This window comes from Lissotriton helveticus, chromosome 11, assembly GCF_964261635.1.
Source record: "Lissotriton helveticus chromosome 11, aLisHel1.1, whole genome shotgun sequence".
Lineage (NCBI taxonomy): Eukaryota > Metazoa > Chordata > Amphibia > Caudata > Salamandridae > Lissotriton > Lissotriton helveticus.
The window spans coordinates 1,035,291,023-1,035,317,872 of NC_136072.1; the positions used below are offsets into that span (position 1 = coordinate 1,035,291,023).

General features: G+C 46.9%; 1 protein-coding gene across 3 annotated transcripts in view; it reads right to left on the minus strand.

Moving 5' to 3' along the window:
• SH2B3 (SH2B adaptor protein 3) overlaps positions 1 to 26,850 on the minus strand; it is a 515,189-nt gene that overhangs the window by 14,458 nt on the left and 473,881 nt on the right. For all 3 annotated transcript variants that reach the window (XM_078667464.1, XM_078667466.1, XM_078667465.1), the window contains exons 7-8: positions 18,287 to 18,501; positions 15,424 to 15,595 (exon numbers count right to left, since the gene is read on the minus strand). In XM_078667464.1, the coding sequence (XP_078523590.1) occupies positions 15,424 to 15,595; positions 18,287 to 18,501 (387 nt within the window). The remainder of the gene's footprint in view (positions 1 to 15,423; positions 15,596 to 18,286; positions 18,502 to 26,850) is intronic.

Genomic DNA, 26,850 nt, shown 5'->3' on the forward strand with positions numbered 1-26,850 from the left:
ACCGTCTCTTTTTTGTTTTGAAGCCTTGGAGTCCTGGGAAGGCTTGTGATGTTTTCTACCTTCACCTGAGTAACTGTCCTTTTATCTGGCCCTCGAATGGGATGTAGAGGATCTCTCATCTTCCTCATCAGAAGAAGGTGACTGGTGTTTAGTGGTCTGAAGCCACAATAACAACCTTCCCTCTGTCCTTGAGGGTTTTATTTGAGAAGGTGCGGCAGATCTTACATTTTCTCACCTCATGCCTTGGATAAAGGCAGTAAATACAGTCCTTATGTGTTTCATCTGCATGGACTCTTTTCTGGTCGCAGGTTTTACATGGGCGGAAAGGGCCTTTTTTTGTCTGACATGATGCCAAAATTTGAGAAAGTTGAAGAGTAGCACTCACGGAGACTCCCTCCCACAAGACATGCAAGAAAAATCTAAGAGAACTTGCCTCTGCTGAGAGTGTTCTAGAGAGTGCTGGCAGCTGATTGGCTAGGTTCCAACATTTGGTCCTTTTTATGTTTTTTAAAGGACATAGATAGGCTACTATTTACTTGGCTTAAGTCCCTTTTAGCATATGAAGCTTTTTAAGCACTGCTTGAATATTTTACCATGGGACTCCCATCTCGACGACAGGGAATGATTCAGGCATATAAATCTATTAAAGGTACCCCAATACTGGATAAACTGCCCTTCCCACCCAGCCTAGAAATACATTCCCCACCCTACATAGCCATAGAGGTAACACACAGTTTTCACCACACCCAAGCAATTTCATCATGCCTATAAAACACCAAATCCTTATGCAACAAAACCACAGTCGTCGGTCACCCTTTTACTTGCAGTCCCTAAACACTAACCTGCAGTCTATGGTACATGGACTTATCCCAATGATACTGCCACTCCAGCAACTCACTTGCTTCCATTCTCTCTGGTCCTCAGCCACAGTAGTGGCATGACCTGAAGCTTAACAAAACAGCCAACATTTCTACACCACACGCTAGCGCCCCCGCCCCTCACCACATCTGTTGAACACAAATCACCTTCCCCTACAAACCAAGACAGTAACTGTTGGTAGGCTTGGACACCATCTTAGAGTTTCCACATGCTTCACTCAACCACGTAACTTGAGGACTCCAACTTAGCTATGAATGTCAAGCCGAACGACACCTCCTTTTTCACGACCAAATCTGCTCTGAAATTTCACTCACAAATACAGATTTCATGTCAAGCCACTATCTCGTGTCCTTCTCCCTCTACCCCACTGATCCATTCCCATTTGATCACATCGTTAACTACATGGTTATCACCGAACTACCACTCACATCCAACCTTGCCGCAATAGAGATGGCCAAGAACAAATCTTTCCACTGGTTTACCTTTCTCCATATCTGGGCCAAGAGATCCTATAGGACTTTAAATAGGTAGGTTAAATGACTGTGGCAGGCTATGGACTGCAGGCCACTTACACCAACTGAAAACAAACATGGGAGTGATGTGGCGTAACACTGTCAACTCTTCAAAGCCTCCTATTTCTAAGATAGAGCAGTTTCTTCCAGAAAGTTCCATCAATCAGAATGAAAATTAAGATTTTTTCCTCTTGTGTACTCCCCATTCACTCAAATATAACATAACATGCGTATGTATAAAGCATACGTTCACCTTGAAGGGTATCTTGGCGCTGAATAACAGGTTTATTGTTACCCAACTCAATGGTGCTCATTTTATCAACCTCAGAAGGATGAAAGGCTGACTGGACTCCCAGGATTACCCCCCCCACCCCAAGCTGTGCGAGCATCTCACCGGCTCTCCCGCCGTTCCTCCCTTGCCCACAAACATACTTCTGTACACAAGACATTTGTGGCGTTAGAACAGCCACAGTTTATTCACATCCTAAGTTGTTACACGCTTGTTGTGATGCATTGGTCATCAACATGTTCATTCCTCTCCTATCTTGGATTTCCCTATAAGGCATTTACTAGTAGGTTATACTGTATACATCTTGTATTCCATTGCATTATGGTAACCCTTACTTGCCTAACCCTTCCATGCACCAATTTTAGAGTCATGCTGTCTCTTCGAGGATGTCACAATTCGCTTCTCATTGCTGTGACAGCTCTACTTCTGTCACTTGGTACAGCGTGTCGCGGCTTCCAGGCTTCAACTTGCTACAGAATGTGAGGCGTTTGTGGCCCTGTGTTTGTGCCTGGGCTGCAAGTGCTGTTTCCGCCGAGCACTGACCATTTCTTACTTTCTTGCCCTCAAGTATTTCTTCCGTGAGACATTCCAAAGACCTTGTACTGGCTTTTCGCAAAAGTCCCTGCCGTAAGCATCCCAAAAACCTTGTTTGGGCAATTGCCCTTGTGTCAAGAGTCACTGCCGTTAAGGCATCCCAAGGACCTTGTTCAGGCAATTCCCCTTTTATCTCCTTCAGTGAAGATCTTTATTGGTAAGATCTTGTAACTTCCCACCACGCTGGAAGTGGTTTTACCGATCACTTACAGCTCCCCCTCATCCCATACAACAATCAGTTCTAGTGCCCATATCGTGTTTTGAAGGAACCTAACTATCTCTCAGCTCGGCAGATGATCCTTAACCCCTTTGGCCCTCCTGGGACACTGCAATGGGGAGCTCCCTGACTTCTGCGGTTTCCCGCCCACCCTAAACTTTTACGATAGGGAGCTTGTGGCAACGCCCAATGGTCTGCCACAACCTGGGGCTCTGATTTCTCCAAGTATGGGCTTGTGCCCATTGTTCTTATCAAGCTATGATTTGAGCCCTGATGTATTCCCCTTCGGAATATAATTTGCCCGTTGTAACAGGCCGTCTGATCTTGACTATGGGTTGATGTATGGGTCGCTCACTAACCGCATCCTTCACTTTCTTGAAGATAGAGCCCCTCCAACCGTTTCAGCCTGAGCCTCCGGCTGAATTTTCATACTGTACCTCATTCCAGTGTGTGCCTAGCACTTTGCCACTACCTCTTAGCCTTTGCCTGTTGTGTTCCCAACCAATGCCCCAGCTCCTATGGTCGATTGAGTTCCCGGCTTACGTTTTGGGAATACAGTGTTCCCCACTCCCTTGACATGCCCATGGTTCCTGCACTTGGTCACTGCCCAGTTCGTCTCTATTCTCTTAGTGCTGGGAGAGGCCTAGCGTGCCCTGATTTGTCACGCCTGACCATGTTGCTGTTTACATAAGTAAGCTAGAATCCTTCAGTTTGTTAGACCGTTTCACAGATGAGACCAAGATAATAGTCTCCTTGTAAAATACTCATCCGGTTGTTAATGGCGTCATTGTGCAAGTAAGGTTACATAAGACAGACGCCTACCAGGTATAGTGGTCCCAAGCCAACTGCACAGATAGGCAGTATAGCCTCAGGTTCTACAGCATCAACTTAAAGGTTAACTGCAACATTAAGGTTACAAATACCCCTACCCTTAAGACTTGATTTCCACCAGATTGAACCTTTATGCAAGCTTAGGATAACAAATGATCCTTTGTGTGGTGTTCCCGCAGTTCTTACTGCTTGCAGTGTTGCAAAATACTTTAAACATTGCCCCGAAGTTAAGCCTGAATGTTCTGTGCCAAACTACCAGATGGGTACCCCAAAGGTTCCTTTTCTACAGAGGACCTGAATGCTCATCTACCTCTAGCCAGACCCACTGGCCTCACCAACTTGCTACTTTTATTGCTCTGGTTGTATTCGCACCACGCAGCTGTTTTTTGCGCCTCTGTACAATATGGCATAGCCTAGCTATACGATAAACATTTAATAATCTTGATGACAAGAGACTGGGACGAAGGAAGCGGAAACTAAGGAAGTACCAACCAAGGTCCCAGTCCAAGAACTTAACTTTTCAGCTTAATTCCCGCTACCCTTGCATGTGCGCTGGCCCACTGCCAGCTCTTTTGCTAACTCTACCGAGTGATGCACGCAGCCTCATTTGTCTTGAATGGCCATAGTTGAGACATGCTGCTGTCTTCTAACAAAGACGTGTGCCAGCTACGAAACTGGCAACTGCAGGCAGCCGTTCCCTCGTGGTCTGCAGTAACCTTGTGCATCATTGTCGCATTCTCTGACATCGATTACGCACTAAGCCCATCAATGACCTTTACTTCGATCCTTCAGTCCCCTCACAGGGCAAGCGCCCTTTGCCAAACCTTGCTGCAAAGCCTGGACTTACAACATTGCCTCCTTTACCATAATCCTTATGCCCGCGTGCATGTCAGTCGGGGTGGGGGGGTTCCCCGGGGGTAGATGAGAACCCCAGTGGATCTAGGGATCTCAGGATCCATGGCAGCCAGACTAGAAAGAAGACTTGGAGCGCTTTAATAATGGATCACAGTCAAAGACTGCATAGTAATGAAAATTTACTCCAGCATCATGGATGAGAAGGCTACGCTTTTACAAAGAAGTTAATGTACCTGTCTGCGGATTGCCGTACATCAGGGACTTTTCGGCATAAGTGTTTGGGCCCGGTCCTCTCGCTCCTGTGAAACGCAAACTACCTCTGGAGTCACCTGTATCGCGACTGGTTGTGCTCGGCTAAAAGCCCAGGACGAAACCCAGTTTGTCGTCTCCCACTCTCCTTCATCACCCTTCGATGAAAATTATTTCTCCCCCTCTGCATGATTGGATGGTGACCCTGTCAACCAATTTGCTTACTTCCAGATTTGGGAGATGAACGTGTGCTGGTTCTCTCGAACATATTTTTATTTAATTAATAATAATTATATAATAAAAAAAATATTAATAAATAAAAATTAAAAAAAGTTGTTGCCTGGATTAAGGAAGCATGCTTTGTGACTCGTATGGAGGGCTTTCGATGCGCCCCGCTGTGCGTCAGTGCCGTGGACGTGAACCCAGTTCGCATCTGGTACTCGCTGATCCTAACTGTATAGTCCCTGAGCCCCCAGTGCACTCAGGTTCCAAATTATGTTGGGCGTTATATAGTCGGCTCCACACCTTTGCATTGTTGAACATGTGACTCAATGTGGCTAATACGTGCGACTATCTGTGTCCACTGGCTCGGAGATTCTCCCGAGGTGGGTTGCATGTGCACTTTCGCCTGCTGCGCTGTTGCTAAATGTTGGGGGTTTAGATAGTCCGTTCTGGATAATGGGGGGACGCAGAGGAGCCGACAAGGGGGTTTCATGGGTTTTCGTCCCGGGTGCTGTCTTTCTAGAGCACAGATTGGTTTGCCTTGCTGGGTTTCCAAATCGGAGGGTGCCCGTGTGAAACCAAAATTGTTGGTTGTGGGATCATTTCTGCATTTCCTAAAAGGAATGCAGCTGGCCGCGCGACGCGAAGGGGAGCTAAGCGAGACAGCATCTTAGTCCCACATTCCGCGCGAGCAAAACGGTGCACGTCAGCCTGGCTGCCCCCCCCCCCCTTTCAGGCGCGTCCAATGGGCGCGGGTCACCAGGTGGGAGGGGCGGCCCTAAGGGGTTTAAAGTAAGCGCGGCAGCGAGGCTCGGCCTTTCCTGCCGTCGCGTCCCAGGCTGCTCTGCGCTGTTGTCGTCTTCCTCGTCGTTTTAAGGTATGTGCCACGCTCTCCTCCCCCCCGGCCCCGGCCCTGGCCTGAGCCCAGGTTGAACAGGGGCCCTGTGGTAAGGATACCACGGGGGGGGGGGAGAGGTGGCCCGAGTGCGTGGTATCGCGTGCGGGTCGCGGAGCGGTCGGGTAGAGGAATAAGAGGGCTGCTCGGGGCTTTCATATACTGCTCTGACTCCTTTTCTACTTCCCTTCTCCAAATTCTCCGTAGATGCTGGAGATGTGAGCTAACTGGCAGACTAGTACCTTCCGATGCACTAAGCCCCTGGCGTGCTGCATCAGAAAAACAGGTTTCACGCTGCTCCGGTGAAAACAATAGACGCGTCATATTGACACAAGCCAACGGGAGCTCTTGACGGGGTTTAGGATATTTAATTTTAACTTTGTGTGGCGCATGCATGCGAGTGCCCCTGCATGGATGTGACATATCGTCCTGCAAGGGACGGCGACGCGAGCTCAGCGTCCGACATGAAGGCAGAGGCTAGGCTGGCTAACGTTTAATCCTTGAACAGCCGCCATTAGGTGACGCGCACGCGGGCGCTATTGTTTGTATGAAAGTTTAAAGCTCGGCAGCGAATTTAGAGGTAGGAAGTGCAGGGAGATGACAATGCCGTCACAGCTCCCTGTTCCGTGGAACGCTTGGTCCGGGAAAGCGCGTCTTTTGCGTTTTTAGCCTAAGTCTGCAGCTGCCGGCCGCTTTATTGAGACTAAGGTAGCTAACGCTCTGGCATAGTGCACTTTAGCTCATTCCGCCTGCGAGTTAGCTGGCAAGCAATATGGAACTAGAAGAAGACAGCTGATACGATTCGTTCAGATAGATTATATTGTAATCATTCATTTCGTGTTTCATATAGTGCTTTGTAATGAGGGTCTCGGGGTAGCCAAAAGGCGAACACGAGATGACTGATCGGGTTTGCAGCTTCGTAATGAGATTCTAAATATTAGTAGCAATCCCTTTACGATAGGGAAATGGGCCACGCTAAGACCACATTTCGAGGGGGTTGGAGCTGGTGCTGCACACGCAAAGCGAGGTTGTGCTGAGGTGCTGTTCGATGGGTTCGAACTGTTGACCACTTGGAGATGGCTGCTGAGGAGCGGCCATTTCGGGGGCACGTGTGACCAGCGCCGAGGGTCGGTGGCGCCCGGCGCGGACATGTCGAATGGGGCGTTTTACTGTGCGCCGTCATTTGCCCACCAACTGAGCGCTGTGTCGGTGGATTGATCCTTCCCCTCAGCATTACAGGCCGAACACTAGCACTAAACCCGGCCTGCGGCTAACCACGCTTTCCGGTTACATTTGATTGCTGCCTTGGGTTTGAGGCCAGCACGTGCTGCCGGTCCACATTCGTAGGAGAAGGTCCTGTGTAGGGCACGGCTTACTGGATTTAACCAAGGTGGACGGAAGGCCGGCCGCGGAGAGTTTTGAGCCGAAGACAGATAGTTTCGGGTTGTGGCCTCCGCCATTGTCAGCCGCACTGCTGCCGGCGTGCGGCACGCTCCGGTGCCACTTGTAGATGATCATGAAGGGGGCACCAGGTTTTGGGGGGTGCTTCCAAACGTGCACTCTTGTGGTTCTGGTGCCATCCCGTGGAGACAGATTGTGGCAAGGGCGATGTCATGACCTTTGCGTGGTGTTTGTTTTGGGGGACGCACCTTTTTGCATGTATTTCCGGCACGGGGAACCGTGTTCTTTTCCGTTCCCTAGGTGATTCTCTTTGTGGTTGTACAGTTGGAGTTACACAGGTGTTCCTGGAGATTGCGCGGGGGGGCCCTGCGGGATAACAGTGTATATGTTGAAGTCCTGCCAGTACTTCCAATGGGAGGCGCTGTACTTCAGTGGCCCGGCGCCACGCATTCTGCTGTGCATCGAACGGACGCGGATTCTGTCCCCTGACGGCCTTCTGTGCCATCCATCCCCCATTCATGGACAGTGTCTGCATTCTCGGCGGTTTGTCCACTCATCATGACGTCGGTTTGTCCGTTCGCGGGACGCTGTCTCCGCCGCCCAGACGGTGCTTGGAGGCCCGAGTCCCTAGTCGCTACACAAGCGCTGGTCTTCTCCGCCAGTCACTCACCGCACCTGCTTGGGTCACTGCCAGCGGATAGGGGTTGTGGGGTTTGGAGCGGAAGCGGCGGCGAGGAGGGCTGTGTGTTTGACGAGCGGGGCATGTTTGGGTCCTGTCGGCCGATCTAGTCTTTCGTTCTTCCGTCGTCCACAGGACTGGCCGTGGTGGGTTACTTACAGGAAGACCTATTTGGGTACCTTAAGAAGCGGGTGTTGCTAGGTATGCACTCACGTGCCACAGAGTGGTGTGTAAAGAGAAAAAAGGAAAAGGGGTGTTTGTCAATTTGCGAATGTGGCAATGTTCGTGCATTTTCCGATGTCGGGAAGCACTCTGGCAGCTCTCGACAGCTTGCACAGGGTTTCTGCGATCTTGCTTGTGTTGGGCATCTAGGCGCCACAAGGTGTGGAAGTGCTCCCCCTCGGGCAATCTCGGTGGAAGTCCTCCCCCTCGGGCAATCTCGCTGCCATTTGGTTGATTGCTTCCCAGGACTTTGACCCAAGCATGGATAACGCATTGGTTTGGTTGACGGGTATTACAGGAGTGCGGGGGATGTGGCGCAGCCGCCAGAGCTACTGGCTCGAGAGCTGGTGCTCCTGGTTTGGGTCTCAACATCCGGTGATTCTGGACAAATCCCTTAATATGGCTGCCATGTATGGCGAGCTCGCACTCACCCGGTATGGCCATGTGGGGCATTTAGTCCCCTGTTTGTTTCTTTGCTGCGATCCTGCCGCTTGCATTAAACAGTGGGAGGTGACATCGCATGAGAACACCGGGTCTTATGACTACACACATGTACACCGTCATATTAACTATTCGGTATCCAAAGCTCTCGTTGTGCAGGGGTCAAGTTGCTCCAGGTCCCCGGCAGGAAGCGCGGCTTTTCAGCCTATAACGCTTCTGGGAATTTGGCGCCACACTTACAATACTGTAAAATAAAAAAATAAAAATAAAAAATAAATAAAAATAAAAATACAAGCCCCATGATGCACCTCTTTGTTGGTTGAACATTCAGGACTGACATCAGTGTCATACAAGATACTGAGGGACTTGATAGCTCTGCGAAGAAGGGAACGTGTTTATTCCATTAGCGATAATTTCAGAAATAGCACTTACCGCGGTACCACAATAATAACTCCTGCAGCACATACAGCGCCACCTAGTGGGGCCTATTCCAGTTGCAAATTAACACCTTTTCACAATACTGCAACATCTCTTGAGGTGGGAGATTATTAGTGACTGGGTATCCCACTTTTTATGGGGGTTCCACCTTTTAAGCGATTTGGGCAAAACCTCATCTCTTACGGGCAAGATAGAGCCGTCACATCTTCTGTGAAGATCAGGTCTCAGGCTCTTGTAATGGCAGCCCTGCCTGCCAGTCCCTCCTGTTCGTCTGTTGAACCTTAACACCTTGCACACGAGGATAGGGAGCTCGCCCTAGGAAGGGCGAGGACGGGGCTTTAAGGGGGCCGGGTTTCTTATGACTGTGAGCAATCGAGTACAATACCTCCATGCTTTCCGCGGGAAAGGGTGAGTCGCATTGGGTTTCAGACGTTGGAAGCCCCTGGATTCAAAGTTTCTATACGTTCGGATAGCGCGCTTTCACTCCAATGGGGTGACAGAGGGGGATGTTTGAGCGACTATGATACAATACGGGTTGGTATATTATTTATTTAATGCGATTTTATATAGCGCGAACATTACTCGGAGGTGTCAGAGCGCTTTACAAAAGAACCAGTTACAATACTATGCTCGCTTCCTTGGTTAAGAGTTCTCGAAGTAACCTACTGTATTCTGCAGCGCGTTCAATGGGGGTTAACTAAGGCTCCCTTCGCGCTTCTTTTGTTCGGAGATCTCAAATCTTGGCGTCTCTACCTGCATGAGGAATCGATAGAGATGCGAATGCGTCGCTCTTTGTGCGCCTGGCTAATATAATATGCACGGGATCAAGCCAGGCGGATAATGCCGCATCAATTATTAGCGGTTTGGCTGCCCAGGCCAGCGCGCATACCTTTCACGCAGCATGGGACAGGTAGCCTGTGAACTGCTATAGTAAATGTACAGACAAGGTATGATGTGTTGTTATTCTTATGGTGGTTTGTACCACAAACACGTAAGTTAACCTTTAAGGAAATCTAACTTTAGTTTAACTTTTAAGGAAATCGAATTTAGGAATGAAACAGCATTGTGCCACGATGACAGTTATTTAAATTGGATTGGGCCTAGACCAAAAAAGCATGTCACTGCCTAAACGCGCCATAATTTGACGTCCATTCTCCACCCGCTGAATCTGTGCTTCTTGTATCTCACCAATGCAGGGCAGTAAAGAAGCGGTGCATTACGTGGCTTTCCTCAAATGGAGCAGGCAGGGCCCACACGGTTGCAGAGCACTCGACAGCGAAGTCCGCGAGGCTGCTCTGGGGTGGCGACAGATCCGGCCGCCATTACCGGCCACGCGTTTGCCATACCCGGCCGCCATTACCGGCCATTCGGCATGCAATCATCAAAGACAGCAGTTAGCACTTTTAATAATAAAGCAACCCCAAAGGGATGCAAATGCTTTCCGCAATTAGTACTAGGAATGAGCCCTCTTGGGATTCAAGCGCCTACTAACAGGTTCAAACTGATAAATGCACCCACTGAGTAGTCGTATGAGCTCAAGGGCGGACTTAATAAACAATATTCAACTGCTTAACAAATCACAATCTTGGACATTGTAGTAGTCGATATGATGGATAAGAGAAGTGCTGTTAGCTATCTCTCGTTGTCAAGGTACAGAAGATGTTTCTTGCAGCTTAGCTTCGCCTGTCAGTTACCATCCCTGATGCAGTTACCATCCCTGATGCAGTTACCATCCCTGATGCAGTTTGTAAACACGCCCTGGTTCAATCTTCTGCAGTGTCCTAAAAATAGTTCAGTCACTTGTTATACTGGAGAACAAGAGTATTGCGATCTCTTAGTGCGGGGTCCCAGTCACGGCAATCCCTAGACAGTCAACTCCACGACTGGAATCACATGCACATCATCCGCATGACAAACAGCTTTTAGATGGCCTTCTCTAAAGGGGCACACAGAAGGTTTTGGTTAGCCTGAAGACCCCGAGCACCATACCAACCATTGTGAGGTGAGGGCTCTGGTGGTACATGCATGGACCCTGAACACCAGACCAACGATTGTGAGGTGAGGGCTCTGGGGTACATGAGTGGCATTGTGTGCGGTGGATTGAAGGTAGTGCAAAGTGACTGCAGACGTTATATAACAGTATTTAGGTGAAATGTATCTGTTTAAGAGAGGCATCCCTGTTACTTGTCCAGGATATATATGGTCCAGGTACGGTAAGATTACCAAACGCCTTGTCGGTTCCTTACTTACCCAAATAACGATTATCAGCACTATTTGGGCCCTGTCACTCTATACACATGCAGAGGCACTGTAAGATCCAGATGTCTTTGGCTGTCCAGCGGAACAAGGAAAAGTGAACAAATATACGCAATTTTCAGTAACCTCCTTCAAGTACAGAATGAGGAAGAGTTAGTAATAAGACTTCAGGCGAGCAAAAACATAACGCTGAGAAGACCCAGAAAGCCCTATGATTTCGGGCAGGCGAAGGGAGTGCAGGTTAGGAGCTCCCGAATACGCAATGGGGATGGGTCGATTGTTGCAATTTGCTAACCACGGCAGTTATGTATAGGTCACGGCAATTACTCCAGTAAGTCAAACAGAGGCATGATATCCTTGGAATACAAGGGGTTATCTTGTTTCCAGTTGAATAAAACATTATGTATGTGTGCGAATGGTGTGTGAATATGCAAGCCACAACCAGTGTAGACGCTACGGCACAAGTCCAATGATCAGATACTACGATCCCTTGCTGAGCTGCTGCGGTTCCCTCGTCTCATTGCTTAACTTTACGTACGAGGAAGCGTCACTCGTAGCATTGTCTGTCACCCATAATTACACTCAAATTATAAGATGTCACGCATAGCAACCTGCAACTGGCAGTATGCGGACTGGCGCAAACACCACTGCATCGGAGATAGGATAAATGCTGAACAAGTGAGTGTTCATGTTAAGTAAACCAATGCCATATTGAGCGGCCTTGGCGCGCCCCGGTGACAAAGTTAGCGCTAGCAAAGGTGAATTGTTCCCAAATGTTTTGTTCACATACGAATCGACTAATTTCTTACATCATCTAATCTACTAAATTGTAGGCAGACATTCTTCCTGGCATTAAACTGCTACCCAGGCTGTATTTAAGCACACAAGCACTGTGTTAAACCAGAGAATCCTTCATGGATCCACAATTTTGGGCGGGCGATAAGGGGTGCAGCAAAATCAACATGCCAAGCTTGTCCGGCAAACACGTCACTCTGAGTGGGGCTCTACAGGTGGTACGCAATACAGGCCAGACACCCAGGCACTAGAACAAACGTACAGAGGCAGCCATGACGCTTGTGCAAGCGCAAAGGTAAAACAACACGTGAAAAGAGCATACGGTGTGTTCAGAGAGAAGTGGTTGGCATGCACCTAAGGGTACCAAACACAGGTACAAGGATGGCAAACGCTTAAAATGAGAACTGGGAATGACATTGACGGTTACGGGCATCCGCTAGCCGGCCCTAACCAGTCGCAAACAATTATCTTGCAGTGATCGGCCAGGAAAATCACTGCCATGATTATTGATGCACCATGGCTCATGTAACCAAGGGCGCGTCTTAAGACCCGTTTAAGAAATTTCCATAAGTGGTGTGGCCGATGTACTGAGAGCATGAGAAATATAGCAGGAAACCTTGATTGGCGGGTACGGATACGGTGAGAAATAGACTGTGATTAAGTGCACTAAACAGCAACCTAAGTAGCTAGTTGGTGGGGGGGCTCTGTCATCGACGGGGGCCTCCTCCAGAGCTGTGGCGGAGTACAGGGCGATCTGGAAGCAGATGGACAGTAGGGGTACCTCTGCGGCAGAAGGATACAGTCAATACCTCTGCCTGGCACAGTAGGGGTGCCTGAGCCAAGAACCTGGAGCCGAGGGGGTTCCAGGAAACAGCGTCGGCGCCCCGTTAGTCCTTCGGGCGGTCGGGGGGCCTGAACCGACCGGGGGTGTGCCTCATCGCTCCGCCCTGACAAGGGGGACGGGAGTGAACGAAAGAAAGTGATAATGGACTGCACCGTCAGAGCATCGACTCGCCGTGCAAGAATGGCTCATTAGGCATGCGGGTCAGCGAGGGGCTGTCGCATTGGATCGCCCGTAAGATGACCCACCTTATTGCTACTTGTTGTGCAAAATAAACCTGCACCACTGTTTCCCACAAATCTGTCTCATGAGTTTCCTTGGTATGTAAGTGTTATGGTGCGCAAAGTGGAGTAAGCGCTGGGAGTGTGGGCACTATGGTGTGCCGCCGCTTCCTTCTTTGCAGAGAAATAATGTTTAACTGCGCGGAAACTTTCGGCGTTCCTGGGAATCCTGAAACAATCTCGGTAAGGACGATTTTATGCTAATCTCACCTCACATAGTTCGCTCTAGAGGTGTTGTACTTTTCTGTGCTGTTCAAGTTCAGCAGGATATTACATTTCTTGATCAACAAAATAAATATAGCCAACTGTAACAAGCACCACGTGGCTCAAAGTGCCAGAACATGCCACAGTTACAAAACAGTGAAGCGATTACGTGCCTTCTAGCACTCCACTCTCATGTACCGCCCACCCTGTTTCTTTGTGCTGAACTCTAGTGATGCAAATCACGCGAAAGCGAATAAAATAGCTCTTGGGACGCTGCCTGGTTTTAAACCCGGAACAAAGGTGGAAGGTTATGAAAAATCTTTAAATGCCAAATGGCACATTTGAATGAGAGGACGTCAAGGGAACCATTCAGCTCAGAGTTCAAAATTAGAGACGATGCGTGTGTAAATCCAGGTACGAGGGGTTTACGGTTAACGGACGTCCTTGGTTCCAGCTGTGAAAAGGCTAGATAGACTCTCCCTGTCAGTATGAGCTCCCGCCTGAGTGAAAAACCAATCTCGGCAAACCAAATGTTAAACCCAAAGTATTTTAAGACAAGCAAATTGTCGTGTACAAGTAGTCATCAAAATTAATTGAATTGAATTCTAAATACCATACCCTCCACAATACTAGTGCTCATCTCCTCCCATGCAATTCAATATAATACAACCAAACCACTGCGTGCACTAGTAAACCGCAAAGCAGCCGGGAGCACCACCCCAGAGTACCGTACGGCTCCTAGCCCTGCAACCTCTCAACTACAAAGAGGCCCAACCATATATGCATCCCTTCTCCTAAAAAAAAGCTCAGACATCCAAGTCAAGGTCCAGACAAGGAAGCGCCAGAACCCAAGGTGACTGTGATGTGCCCTCCTCCCCTCTCCTTCTGCTTCCACCCGTCCACGTTAGTGGGAGCCCTAAAAGTCACCCATTCTCACCTCTTCTACATGCCAAAGTTTAACTTCTTCGGGGCACCGCAGACCGCCTCTATGGTGCGCGATAAAGCCGGCTGATTTCTTGGCCACACTACTCGTACCCTGGCTCTGCTGGCTCGGCCAAAACCACGGAGAAGGCTCAAAGCGCCCCTGCAACGGCCCGACCTCCGTCCCGTCCCCAGGCGCACCAACGTCCTTGCCCCAGGTGCTTGTGCAGTCCAGATCACGCTCTTCATCTCCCCGCCAGCGGCCACTGCTTTCTCTTCAGCACCTCATTACTCTCCAGCTGGGCTATTTTTGCTAAAGTGCTGGCAGTGTTGCTGGCGGGGGGAATCAATTTTCTTATGGCGGCATAGCTGGGGTCTGCTTGCCCCCTCTTCCTTTATGGCCGGGTTTATGGCCACGCCCATCCTGCCTTATTGTGGCCTTTGAACCCAAACTCGCTGGTCATTCGTGGACCCTTTCTTTCGGCGCGACCTGCTCTTCCCGTGCCAGTTTCTGCCGCCCAAGGGGGAGTTATCCACCTACCCCGTAGGGTCAGCTGCGCTTTCCGTCAGTGGTAAAAACCTGTGACCATGAGGTCAAACACAGGCCCCTACAGTGCCACCAGACATGGCTAAAATATAGATGGCAGGAGTGCCCTTGTAGTAAGTCTTCAAAAAGATTTACCTAGTTCCAGTTAAACTTTCCTACACTCTCACCAATGCTTTATGACCAGTAGAAAAAATCTACTCCTATTACCATAGTTGTGATTGAGGTACATTACCTTCAAAATGTATTCTCTAATATTCATAGCCATTGAGTTGGCTGATCTCTCAAGCTGATGAACAAGTTGGAAAACAACGAAGATGACGATGAGCATTGCTGATGTTGATGGATTACTGACGGAAAACGTGGGACGGGTGGTCAGGAGTGTTAGTGTCAGAGAGAAGATGCATGGGGTGAGGGTAGACAGTGTGGTGAGGGAATAGGAAGGTCAAGAGTGTAAGACAAGGTTTTGGTTGGTGTGGGTAAGAGTGAGAGACATGAAATGGGCTTGGGAGGCTGTCGCTGCAAAGGGAGCCAGTGGTGGTTGAGATGATATAGTGAATGGGGTGGAAGTGGATTCAGAAAGTTTGGAGGATCACTTGTTCCCTTTAAGGGCGATGAGTTTTGACACTTCTGTATGGCACACTCAACTTTCTGATAAATAAACTGATGGAGAATGAGTATGATCAATGGTAGCAATAAAGATGAAAGTCATACACAGTAATAAAGAGACATAGTAGATAAATATGCTGTAACCTCAACTCATACTTCTCCTCTGAAGAAGATGAAAACAGGACAGCTATGAAGCCCACTCACATGCTAAAATGAAACCAGGGTTACGTTGTATTTCTTGTTCCTACCTTGGGAAGGAGCAACTGCTACTACGTAACTGGTTAGCCTCACGTTACACGATGTACCGCATTCAAGCGGAATGGCGTGCTGGTGAAAGTGGTGGATCATATCCTCAATGGACTGGAACCAGAGATGTTGAACTCGGCAGAAACCACACTCAGTCAGAGAGAGTCGCAGATGCTGCAAGGATCGAACATGCATGGGGTTAGCTTAGTATAAGACTCACAAGGCCCCGTTCTGCCGATTTATATACAATAGAAATAAATGCTTTTATGATGGTCAATCTTAAAAAAGAACAATGGTTTGTTTTAATTAGATCAATTCACTCTGTGCAACGTTTAATTCACATTTGTATTTTGGCATAACATTTCTCATGCAACTTTAAGTGAAATCTGGTTGTTATACTTCTTTTCATTAAACGGACCATCCAGAAAATCTGTCATAACAGATCTCAATCCCCAGTTTACATAATATAAGACAGAGCACCATTCTAGAATGCCTATTAGACATACAGATGCAGGCCTGGATAAAAAGCTTTTTTTTAATGTATTCTTTTTTTTTTACACAAGATGGTCCCCTTAAGTGTTGCATATGTAGTTATCTTATTATTGCTTTGCTTAATATTGGATTATAAAAGTCTCAAAACATTAAATGGAGAAAACGGTTAACATCTGAGCCAGCACAGATTCTCAGTTCTACTGCTCATCTCAACAGGATGGTTGCCCTTACAATAAAAATGATGTGGAAGTTAACAGTAGTACCTGTATTTGTTCGTTTTGGTTGGTGCATTTTTAGGTCCAGCCGACTAGACAGGCATGCTGGCTGATTGCAAAAGACATATTGTGAGCTTAAAATAACATAACGGATTTGGAGCCTGCCCATTGTTAACAATGGTTGCCTTTACTGACACTCATTAGCTTCCTTCTTATTCGTGTCCCAGCTTGTCAATCTTGTGTTTGTCCCATGCATAGAGTTTAGGGAGTAAGCTTTATTTGATCTCCAGGATCTTAAAAGCAGCATACAATACATAACAAAACAACAATAAATAGTTCTACTTAAAATTATACATGGCTGCATGGTTAAAACTTTATATAAAATTCGAATTACTAGTTGCGTTAGCCAATTGTCTGAGAGTAGTGTAATGAACCTAAAAGGACAATCCTTGTACAAATAGTCTTACTCAATACAGGGTCTCTCTCTCTCTCTTATATGCGTTATCTAGACTAATCTTACAGGTATAAAATTAGGAAAAAAAACAAGAACTACGACCTGCGTCATACAACCTTTTGAAAGGATAACAATCACTGTGCAGATTGAAATTAAAAAGTAATAAGCAGAACATAATCTCCAACACCTAGCATATGGGAGAAGTTTAAAAAAGACATCCTATTCAGAGTGCTATTGTAATTAAGATGGAGCTCAGTGAAGGCAACCACTAATGGCCTATTGTTTGATATGTACTGGTCTTCCCTCATGTGCCTTCTATCGTCCATCACTTTGCAATGCTCTATTCTTTGTGTACTTCTCCCCACTCCCACATGTTGCGCTCGCTCTCGTGTCCTAACCCTGTTGCTTTCTCGCCGAGCCTGCTTCACACTGCTCTTGCCCTTAGCTTCTCTTCCCCACTTTCAACATCTGTGTTTCTCTGTCACTTGCCCTCATCAGTGTTCTCCTTCTCGGTCACCTGTTGCTTCTCCTCCCCACCACTGCCCTTGATGTTGCTTTATCCTAGCACTATCCTTCTGTCCCCTGTTGCTGCTCTTCCCCCACCCTCAGAAACCCATTAGCCTAATACAAAAAAAAACAATGAAAGAAAATAATATAGTCTAGCTATGTAATTCAGGTACGGTATTCGTACTTAGCTCAGTAATTAAAACATCAACCGTAATCAAAGTTTGTTTGTTGTTTTAAATCAAATGTAAACAAATAGTCTTCATCATCATCGTTCCCTATTTGGAGTTGTTCGCATATACACAATTTGCTGCTCCACCATTAATGCTTCTTTCTAAATACATATCGTTGATTAAACAGAAACATACAAAATGTACAATCATTCTAAAAAAAAAAATTCAAAATGTTTTACAAGATCATTTTTCTATGCCCTACTAGAAGGAACACAACCTGTGATACAGTAGACCTTATGTGTTATGTTTTTGCAGCCTAACCAACACTTCAGGCAAAATCGTGGAAAAACATCTTTATCTACCTAACCTGGGGCCATTCCTCACCATCTCCTTCTTCAAAATCGAGTGCTTGGTAATACTGTCACATTCCAGCGCCCTGCAACCCTTTCGAGTGGGTAGTCACGCTTTACAAGTCACTTGATTGATGTGCTACAATGTCCTGTTCATTACTGGGTAAGCAACAATATTTTGGGAATTGAAGCCCACTGTTTATACTAACTTATGTCGTGCGGATTTTACGAATCACCACTATCACGAGTGACCACTTGGCGCTTACAATAAACAGAGTCCAACTATGACAGATGCTAGTTACTCAAGTTCAGTAATACCAGGTGGGGAACACAGCATTAAGTGCTTTCTGAAGGTAATGTTTTCAATTATCCTGATTGGTTCCAACTTGAAAATGAATCCCTTCCCACACCCAAACCAGCCAATGCTCAAGGTTTTTAAAATCATGGAATGGACAGTCTAAGAGTAGACGGCTCGCAAGCACCTTGTTAGTTGAAAAAGGTTAAAACTTCCTCCTAGAGAACTACGGTCCCTTCCTCTTAATAGCTCGTTTGCTATGTAAGCCTGTATTTTTTTTAAGCAAAAAATAAATCAAAATTAGAACAATTACATAAACGCACCTAGTGCAGCGGATTTAAAAAACAAACAATCATGCACAAACTTAGCCAAGTGTATGTACCTTTGCTCTTGATTGGAAATTGAACGTGAGGACGTACTCCCCTCGCCGCGTTTCACTCTGTCGCACCAGAAACACACCATGGCCTTCAAACCCTTGGGACTGAACCAGCTGAGCAGCTCGAAATCGGGAAATAGGGCCATGAAACCAGGGCGATGTGGCGAGGAATTGGTCGGTTCTCTGGCAAGACTGTTCTAAGGATGCAAGCTGAGCAGAATCTGGAGAAACACATTGAGAGGATATGGTCAAAGGGCATCAAGTTGTGTGCTTAAAGAAGCACAACCACTGCCAATCAAATAGAGGAGCAGGTTTTCAATTTATATTTATGGAGTGCGAGTACAATAGATGGGCAATCCCTCTGGTTGATAAAGTAATACAATCCAAAGCTTACAATTGTGAAAGCCTTCCTGTCCAATTACTTCCCTCAAGATACTCCCATTATACCATCAGCGGATTTAATGACTCCATGACAAGAAAGAGGAGCCAGTGGTTTAAGAATTCTTCCGAGCACCACTGCTAATTAAACATATTTTTGCAATAAGTAACTCAATCATGGCCGCTCGAAGTGAACGTCTCTGCAGCATCGGAGCTTTCTACATTTCAGGATTTACTGCCTTTGTCACTGCTACGTACACTAGTATTGCACTCGTAGTGTCGGTAGTGCTGATGCTTGCGCCACTGCCTCCGAGTACTTCTACTAGTGGTACACCAGCTGTTGGTACTAGTTCTATTCTATTAATGCATGTCCTGTACTAATAACACTACAGATATTCTTGCTACTGCTAATGATCCTGGGATTACTGCCGCTCACAAGCACTACCACGCCACTGGCGGACGTAGCATTAGCTGCAGTATTACTGCTGCTACTCACAGAAATAGTTGTACCTGTAGTATTAGTATTATGGGTAAAAGTTCTTAATCTCTGATGCCAAAGGTGGTAAAAGTATTGGGGTTTTCATATTAATATAATATTAAAACGAGCTCTGCCAGACCACTGGCAGTACAAGTGGTATTAGATGCATTATTACTACTCTTAGTGACTATAATAATTGTACCTATATCATGGTAGTAGTTCCTAATCTCTTTATCCTTAATGCCAGTGGTGGGAATAGTAGTACTTGTATGCTCAGTGGCCTCGTAGTGCTTGTTGTATTATTATATTAAGATTAAAACAACAATACCATCACTGCATCAGAGAGTTAGAACTACTACCCATAGGACTAAGATCACAGGCACACCTATTGTCAGCAGTAAGAAAACGAGTTACTTACCTGTAACTACGGTTATCCAGTATTGGTATCTTTCATAGATTCACATGCCTGAATCATTCCCCGTCGTCGAGGCGGGAGTCCCACGGTAAATAAAATATATAATAGCAGTGCCTAAAATTTCTTGTAGTAGGCTGGAAAAGCCTAAAGGCCTAACTAGGCCTCAAAACTTAGCAGCCTATCTACATCATTATGTAAAAAGACCTGAAATATTAGCCTCAGCCAATCAGCTGTCCTCACCCTCTAGAACCTTCCCAGCTCAGGCAGTTCTCCTCAGATTTTCCCAGCACAAGTGAGAATTAGTATCCATAGCCAGAACTGCCCTACCGGGGAGGAGGGTGGGTGCATGTGAATCTATGAAAGATACCAATACTGGATAACCGTAGTTACAGGTAAGTAACTCGTTTTCTTATCCAGTATTAGGGTATCTTTCATAGATTCACATGCCTGAATCAGAATAGCAAGCAGTAACATCATGTCTGTCGATAGAGGAAGGTGGGAGACAAAGAAAACATAAATCAATCCCCACACAACCAGGAAGGTAATAGAGTACAAAACATGTTAACATAACATATGCATCAAAACCTTCAAATATAACAGATAGGACAGCATTATAAATATGTAAAGTTTAAAATATATAATCTTTCCAACCTTAGTGAAGAAGATGCTGCAGCACTGCATCACCAACAGCTGTGTCATCTTGAACTGCCGACTGCAGACAGTAATGTTCGGTAAAAGTGTGCACACTTTTCCAAGTAGCAGCTCGGCAAATGTTCTCTAGAGTCACTCCAGCGAAAAGGGCCGTAGATGTCGACACTGTTCTTGTGGAATGAGCTTTGACCTTCCTTGATAAAGGTCTATTGGCCTTGTCATGACAGAAGGTAATTGTGGAAGACAACCACCTGGCAATAGTTGCTTTTGTGACAGCTTGACCGAAGGTGGGTCTTTCATAGGCAACAAACAGTTGTGTAGATTTACGTATGTCTTTCGTTTTTTGCAGATAGAATTTCAGACACCTTTTGACATCTAGAGAATGTAAAACCCTCTCTGCAGGAGTTTTTGGATCCGGGAAAAAGGTTCTGAGTTTGACCGGTTGATTAATGTGGAATTGAGTTGGCACTTTAGGAATGAATTTAGGGTTGGTCCTAAGTGTAACAAAGTCCTTAGAGAATTGCAGAAAAGGGGGAGTAATAGTGAACGCCTGTATTTCACTAACTCTGCGAGCAGAAGTAAGAGCCAACAGGATTGCAACCTTCCAAGTCAGAAACTTCAGTTCCGCTTTATGGATTGGTTCAAAAGGCCTTTTAAGAAGTTGGGAAAGGACTACATTAAGATCCCATTCCGGAGGAGGAGGACGAACTGGAGGAAAAGCTCTGAATAGTCCTTTAAGGAATTGTTTGATCAAGGAAGAAGAACATAAGGATGGTTTGCTGGAGTTCTTCCTGAATCTGGATATTGCTGCCAGATGTACTTTAATAGAAGAAAAGGCTAGACCTGATTTAGCCAGAGAAAGCAGGTATGGAAGGATGGCTTCAGGAGGAGCCTGCAGCGGATGAACGGCATTATCTCCACACCATGAACAAAACCTCTTCCACTTGAAACGATATGTTTTGATGGTACTTTGCGCACGTGCTTGCGACAATATCTTTCTGCATTCCGAGGGAATGTTTAGGTCTTTGAACTCTAGGAAATCAGGAGCCAAGCGTGCAAGTGCAGCGATTGAGGATCTGGATGTTGGATCTGACCGCCCTCTCTTGTCAGCATCGACATTGTCGGTTTGAGCCGAAACGGAGGCTGTTGAGACAGCAGGAGAAGCTCTTGAAACCAATATTGTCTTGGCCAACGTGGAGCAATGAGGATGAGAGTGCAGTGTTCCCTCTTCATCTTTTGCAGGACTTTCGGAATGAGCGGAATCGGAGGATAAGCGTACGCAAACATTCCGGTCCATCTCATGAGGAGGGCATTTCCTCTTGACCCCCGTCCTGGGAACCTGCTGGCATAAAACAGGCACTTGCTGTTTTGCTGCGTGGCAAACAAATCCAGCGTTGGTCTCCCCCAAAGGCGAAAAATTGTGTCTACTTGATGTTGTTCGAGTTCCCATTCGTGACAGTCCACAAAAGTTCTGCTGAGACTGTCTGCTAGAGAGTTTCGAACCCCTTGAACATGCTCTGCTTTGAGGGATATGCTGTGACTTAAGGCCCATTCCCACATCTCCTGAGCTTGCAGTGACAGGGTAAGAGATTTCATTCCCCCCTGTTTGTTTATGTAGAACATGCTGGTGGTATTGTCCGTGCGCACCAGGACGGACGAATTCACGATCCTTGGTAGAAAAGCTTGCAGGGAAAGAAAAATGGCCCTGAGTTCCAATATGTTGATGTGCATCTGTTGGTACTGATGAGACCATCTTCCCTGGATCTGAAGGTCCTGAAGGTGACCTCCCCAACCTTCCATGGACGCATCCGTAGTCAGAGTGAAGTCCGGAATCTCTTGGAGGAAGGTGAGGCCCGGCGACAAGTTGTGCGTCTTCGACCACCAGAGAAGAGCCTGTTTCATTTTGACAGTGACTTTGATGCGGTCGTCGAATGATCCCTCGACCTGCTTCCACTGACGAAGCAACTCCTCCTGCAACGGTCTCATTCTGAGTCTTGCCATAGGAATGAGATTGATCGCAGATGAACACATCCCCAGAAGGGAAGCATATATCCGAACTGAAAGCGACTTTTTTGCGGATATTTGTTTTGCCAGTTTGACGAGCTTGTTTTGGCGCTCCTTTGTCAAGTATGCCTTGCACTGGCATGTGTCCAAGACTGCACCCAGAAAAGTCAATCGTTGACGAGGTTGGAGCTGAGATTTTTGATAATTGAGGGTCAGTCCTAGATTCGAGAACAGTGAAAGTGTTCTGTTGACTGCCTCCATGGTCGAGTGACTGGTTGGACCCTTTAACAGCCAGTCGTCGAGGTATGGGAACACCTGGAGTCCCAGGGACCTCAACATTGCAGCTACTGGAGCCAGGCATTTCGTGAAGATTCTGGGGGCCGATTTGAGGCCGAACGGGAGGACTTTGAATTGGAAATGGACGCCGGCCACTTGAAACCTTAGGAATTTGCGGTGGTTCGGGTGAATAGGGATGTGAAAATATGCGTCTTGCATATCCAGAGAAGCCAGAAAGTCTCCTTCGTTGAGACAATTCAGAATGTCCTTCAACGTTACCATGCGGAAACTCTGTTTCTTTAGATATTTGTTGAGTTTGCGCAGATCCAATATTGGACGCCACTCTTCTGAATTTTTCTCCACAAGGAAGAAGCGTGAATAAAAGCCCAGCCCTTTCTGAGAAGGATGGACTAGTTCTATTGCGTTCTTGCGTAGCATCTTTAAGGCTTCTTTGAAGAGTAAGCGCAGGCGAGGGGGAGGGGGACCCCTGGGCGGCGTTGTGGGAGGCTTTTGTAAAAACTCCAAAGTGTGCCCCTTGCTGACCAAATCCAGGACCCACTGATCTGAAGTTATCTTCCGCCATTGATGGTAAAAGGCGGAAATCTTGGCGCCCACGGGAAGGGAAAGAGGGGTGGCCGACATCCGGCAAAGCTCATTGGCGTTTGTTAGAATCTCTCCCTTGATTGCCTGAGCGCCGTTTCCCTCCTTGCCGAGAGAAAGAACCAGAAGCAGACTGCCGGTTAGAAGATTGGTAGTAGGGCTTGTTGTAGGAAGATTGATACTGTCGATTTTGTTGGTTTGAATAATTTCCTCTGGAGGAGTAACCACGACCTCTTGCACCTCTAAAGGACCCCCTCTTGTATTGCAGGGTTCCCAGAGATTTCGCTGTATCGGTATCGGTTTTAATAGCCAATAAAGCGTCATCAATGTGCTTTCCAAACAATGACTCACCATCGAAAGACATGTCCAAGATTTTGGTTTGGACCTCAGGTCTAAAAGTGGTAGCCTTGAGCCAACCTTGACGTCTAAGCACAATTGCTCCAGCCAATTGTCTAAAGTTGGTATTAGAAATGTCTAGGGCGCAATCAATAATTTCTGAGGCCGCCCTTTCGCCTTCCTGCACAATTCTGCGTACATCCATTTGTTGATCCTCCGGGATCAGCTCAAGATATTCCGTGAGCTCAGACCACATTTGTCTATCATAACGAGCCAGGATAGCTAAAGAATTAGCCGCTTTAATGGATGCTGCTGCGTTTGCTGAAAATTTCTTCCCAATGGCATCAAGCCTTCTTCCCTCCTTGTCAGGTGGCGTTGAGATGGGAGCAGAAGGATTTTTGGACTTTTGCTGCGCAGCCTGAGAAATAACCGAATCCGGTCGAGGATGGCCGATTAAACAAGCAGGAGTATCGGATGGTGCTCGATACTTTTTGTCTATCCTCTGCAAAACTGCTGGAATGGAAGCTGGTGTTTTCATTATGTTGAGGCCTTCCTTCCATATATAGTCAATAATAGGTATGGCTCTGATCACTCTCCTATACCCCTCCTTAAAGTCATGTAAGAAGCAGTCCGACTGCTCAACTGTGACAACCAATTCAAATCTATTAGCAGCTCTCTGCATAATATTGTGAAAACCGCCAATATCTTCAGGCGGAGAGTCTGAAGGACGGGGAGGAGGCGGAGAAGGTGTAGGGATGACATAATCCTCCCAAGGGTCCACTGGAGTGTTATCCGGTAATTCTCCCTCCTCTCTACTTTCATCACCATCAGAGGACGAATTGTCCACAACCTGAGGAATTGGTGAAGTACGTGGTTGTGGTGACAAAGGAGCTCTTGGCGACGGAGGTCGTGGCCCAGGAACCGGAGCAGATGACCCAGCGGGCGCACCCTCATTGGGTGGAAATCTCTGGCGATAATCTGCCAACATAGCTTGCAAATCCTGTATTAAGGAAGTTGGTAAATGTGCTGTATCCTCAGACCGAGGAAGTCTAGAATGAGGTGACTGATATGGTGTGGAATAGACGTCATGCGTATATTGCTCCTGAACCTCCTCTTCATCATCCTCTTGAAGTTTAATATGCAATTGAGAAGGGTGACAGGCAATCCCAAAGGGGTCATCATCCTCTTCCCCTTCATCTGACTCTCCTTGCATGTATGTCTCCAAAATGTGCGATGGCAAAAGCGGAGAAATATGTGAATAATCCTGCCTTTTATAAGTTTTCATTTGAAAATGAGTGAATTGAATCTTTGCTGGCGGGGAACCGTGCAGCCTATGAGCAGAAGTCCCAGTAAACGGATTCTCCGTCGACGGCGCTGCCAATGCTAAAGACCTTGCCGTCGACGAGGTCGTCAAAGGTATTGTCGTTGACGTGTCTTTCGACGTTGAGACCGTCGATAATGCCGTCGCCGGCGTCTTCGTCGACGAGTCCCTCGTCGACGGGACCGTCGATGGTGTCTTCGTCGACGAGTCCTTCGTCGACGGGACCGTCGATGGTGTCTTCGTCGACGAGTCCTTCGTCGACGGGACCGTCGATGGTGTCTTCGTCGACGAGCCCTTCGTCGTCGGGGTCGTCGATGGTGCTTTCGTCGACGATGCCTTCGTCGACGTGTCCGATGTTGGTGTCTTCGTCGACGAAATCTTCGTCGACGAGGTCGTCGATGATGTCTTCGTTGATGACGACGAGTCCTTTGGAGACAATGTCTTCGTCGACGACGGCCTTGCGGTCGTCGACGGAGCAGACGGTTTAGTCGATGGAGCCTTCATAGAGAAGGATTTCAAAGACTGACTTGGTTTTTGATATCAAAGGTGGTACAGACATCAAAGGTGACGTGATAGCTGAAGTGGTAACCACAGAAGTAGAAGAGGAGGTAGAAGTCCAAGTAGTAGTAGGTACAGACACCAGAGATATAGTTTTGGCCTGGGTAGTACTCACATGTGAAGAAGCCGATGCACTCTTAGAGGGTTCTGAAGCTTTCTGAGAGGTTTTCAACATTTTCTTTCTCTCAGGAGAAGCATTGTCCGTGGATCTAGCTCTCTTGCTAGAAGTTGAGGCTTTGTACTCCTCATCTGTGGATGAAGACTTTAGCCACAAAAGAACCCTTGCCTCCCTATCCCTGATGGTTTTCTGAGGGAAGGTACGGCAAATTCTACAGTCCTTCACCACATGTGAAGGGTGCAGGCAATAAATACAATCCGAGTGCTTGTCATCCACATGGACTCTCTTCTTGAAGCAGGTTCCACAAGGTTTGAAAAGAGCTTTCCTTTCAGACATTATAAGCTTGAAAATCCCAAAAACTGAGTAGGCACTCAGGGAGACTCCCTTACACACGAAGTGCGGTGAAAATCTGAGGAGAACTGCCTGAGCTGGGAAGGTTCTAGAGGGTGAGGACAGCTGATTGGCTGAGGCTAATATTTCAGGTCTTTTTACATAATGATGTAGATAGGCTGCTAAGTTTTGAGGCCTAGTTAGGCCTTTAGGCTTTTCCAGCCTACTACAAGAAATTTTAGGCACTGCTATTATATATTTTATTTACCGTGGGACTCCCGCCTCGACGACGGGGAATGATTCAGGCATGTGAATCTATGAAAGATACCCTAATACTGGATAATGCTACTTGTACTGCTGTGGTGTGGCAGTGCTCATGAGAGGCAGTAATACAACTCCCCGATTCAACAGTTGGAGCCATAGCAGTGCCAGTATGGTGTTAGTGCTAGACGTGGCGTCAGTAGCAGTACTGGTAAATGCTTGCAGTAGTAATATCACATCTAGGGGCAATACTAGCAGTAGGACCATTAGTGATACTAAATATTAGTAGGCATAGTACTAATAGCACTAAAAAAACGTAATGCTAGATTCACTTGTAGTGGAAAATGAAGTAAGAGGACCTATCGTGGTAAAGCCAGTAGTAATAACAACGAGTCATGAAATAGTCCTAGAGTAGTGGTAGTATCAGACAAATCATTAACTTCACTACTTTCTCCGCTTAGCTGCTTTAAAGCATCTGCCGACTCCATGTCCTGTTCTCGGTTATCATTAGCTCGGATAGCGTGGTGGAATCGGGATGAAGGCCCACACAATTATTTTTTTGTTTTGGTAATGGCACTGCTTAATACAAATGATTATTCACCTCGATGTTTTTTTGTCTGGTTTGTGTAGAAACCAAGGCCCCCACCTAGGATCCAACAAGTGTTGACTCACCTACTCCTCAGAAGGAAGTGGCAAAAACAGAAAGTAGTGTATGATGGGCTTGGCGAAGAGAAGAAAGCAGGGAGCATACTAGAGTGCTCTACAAGAAAAGGTTACACAAGCTTTGGCAGAAAGTTCGCTCAAGTCCAAAGCGCCAACTTGTCTGGGGAAAAAGGTGGTAGGT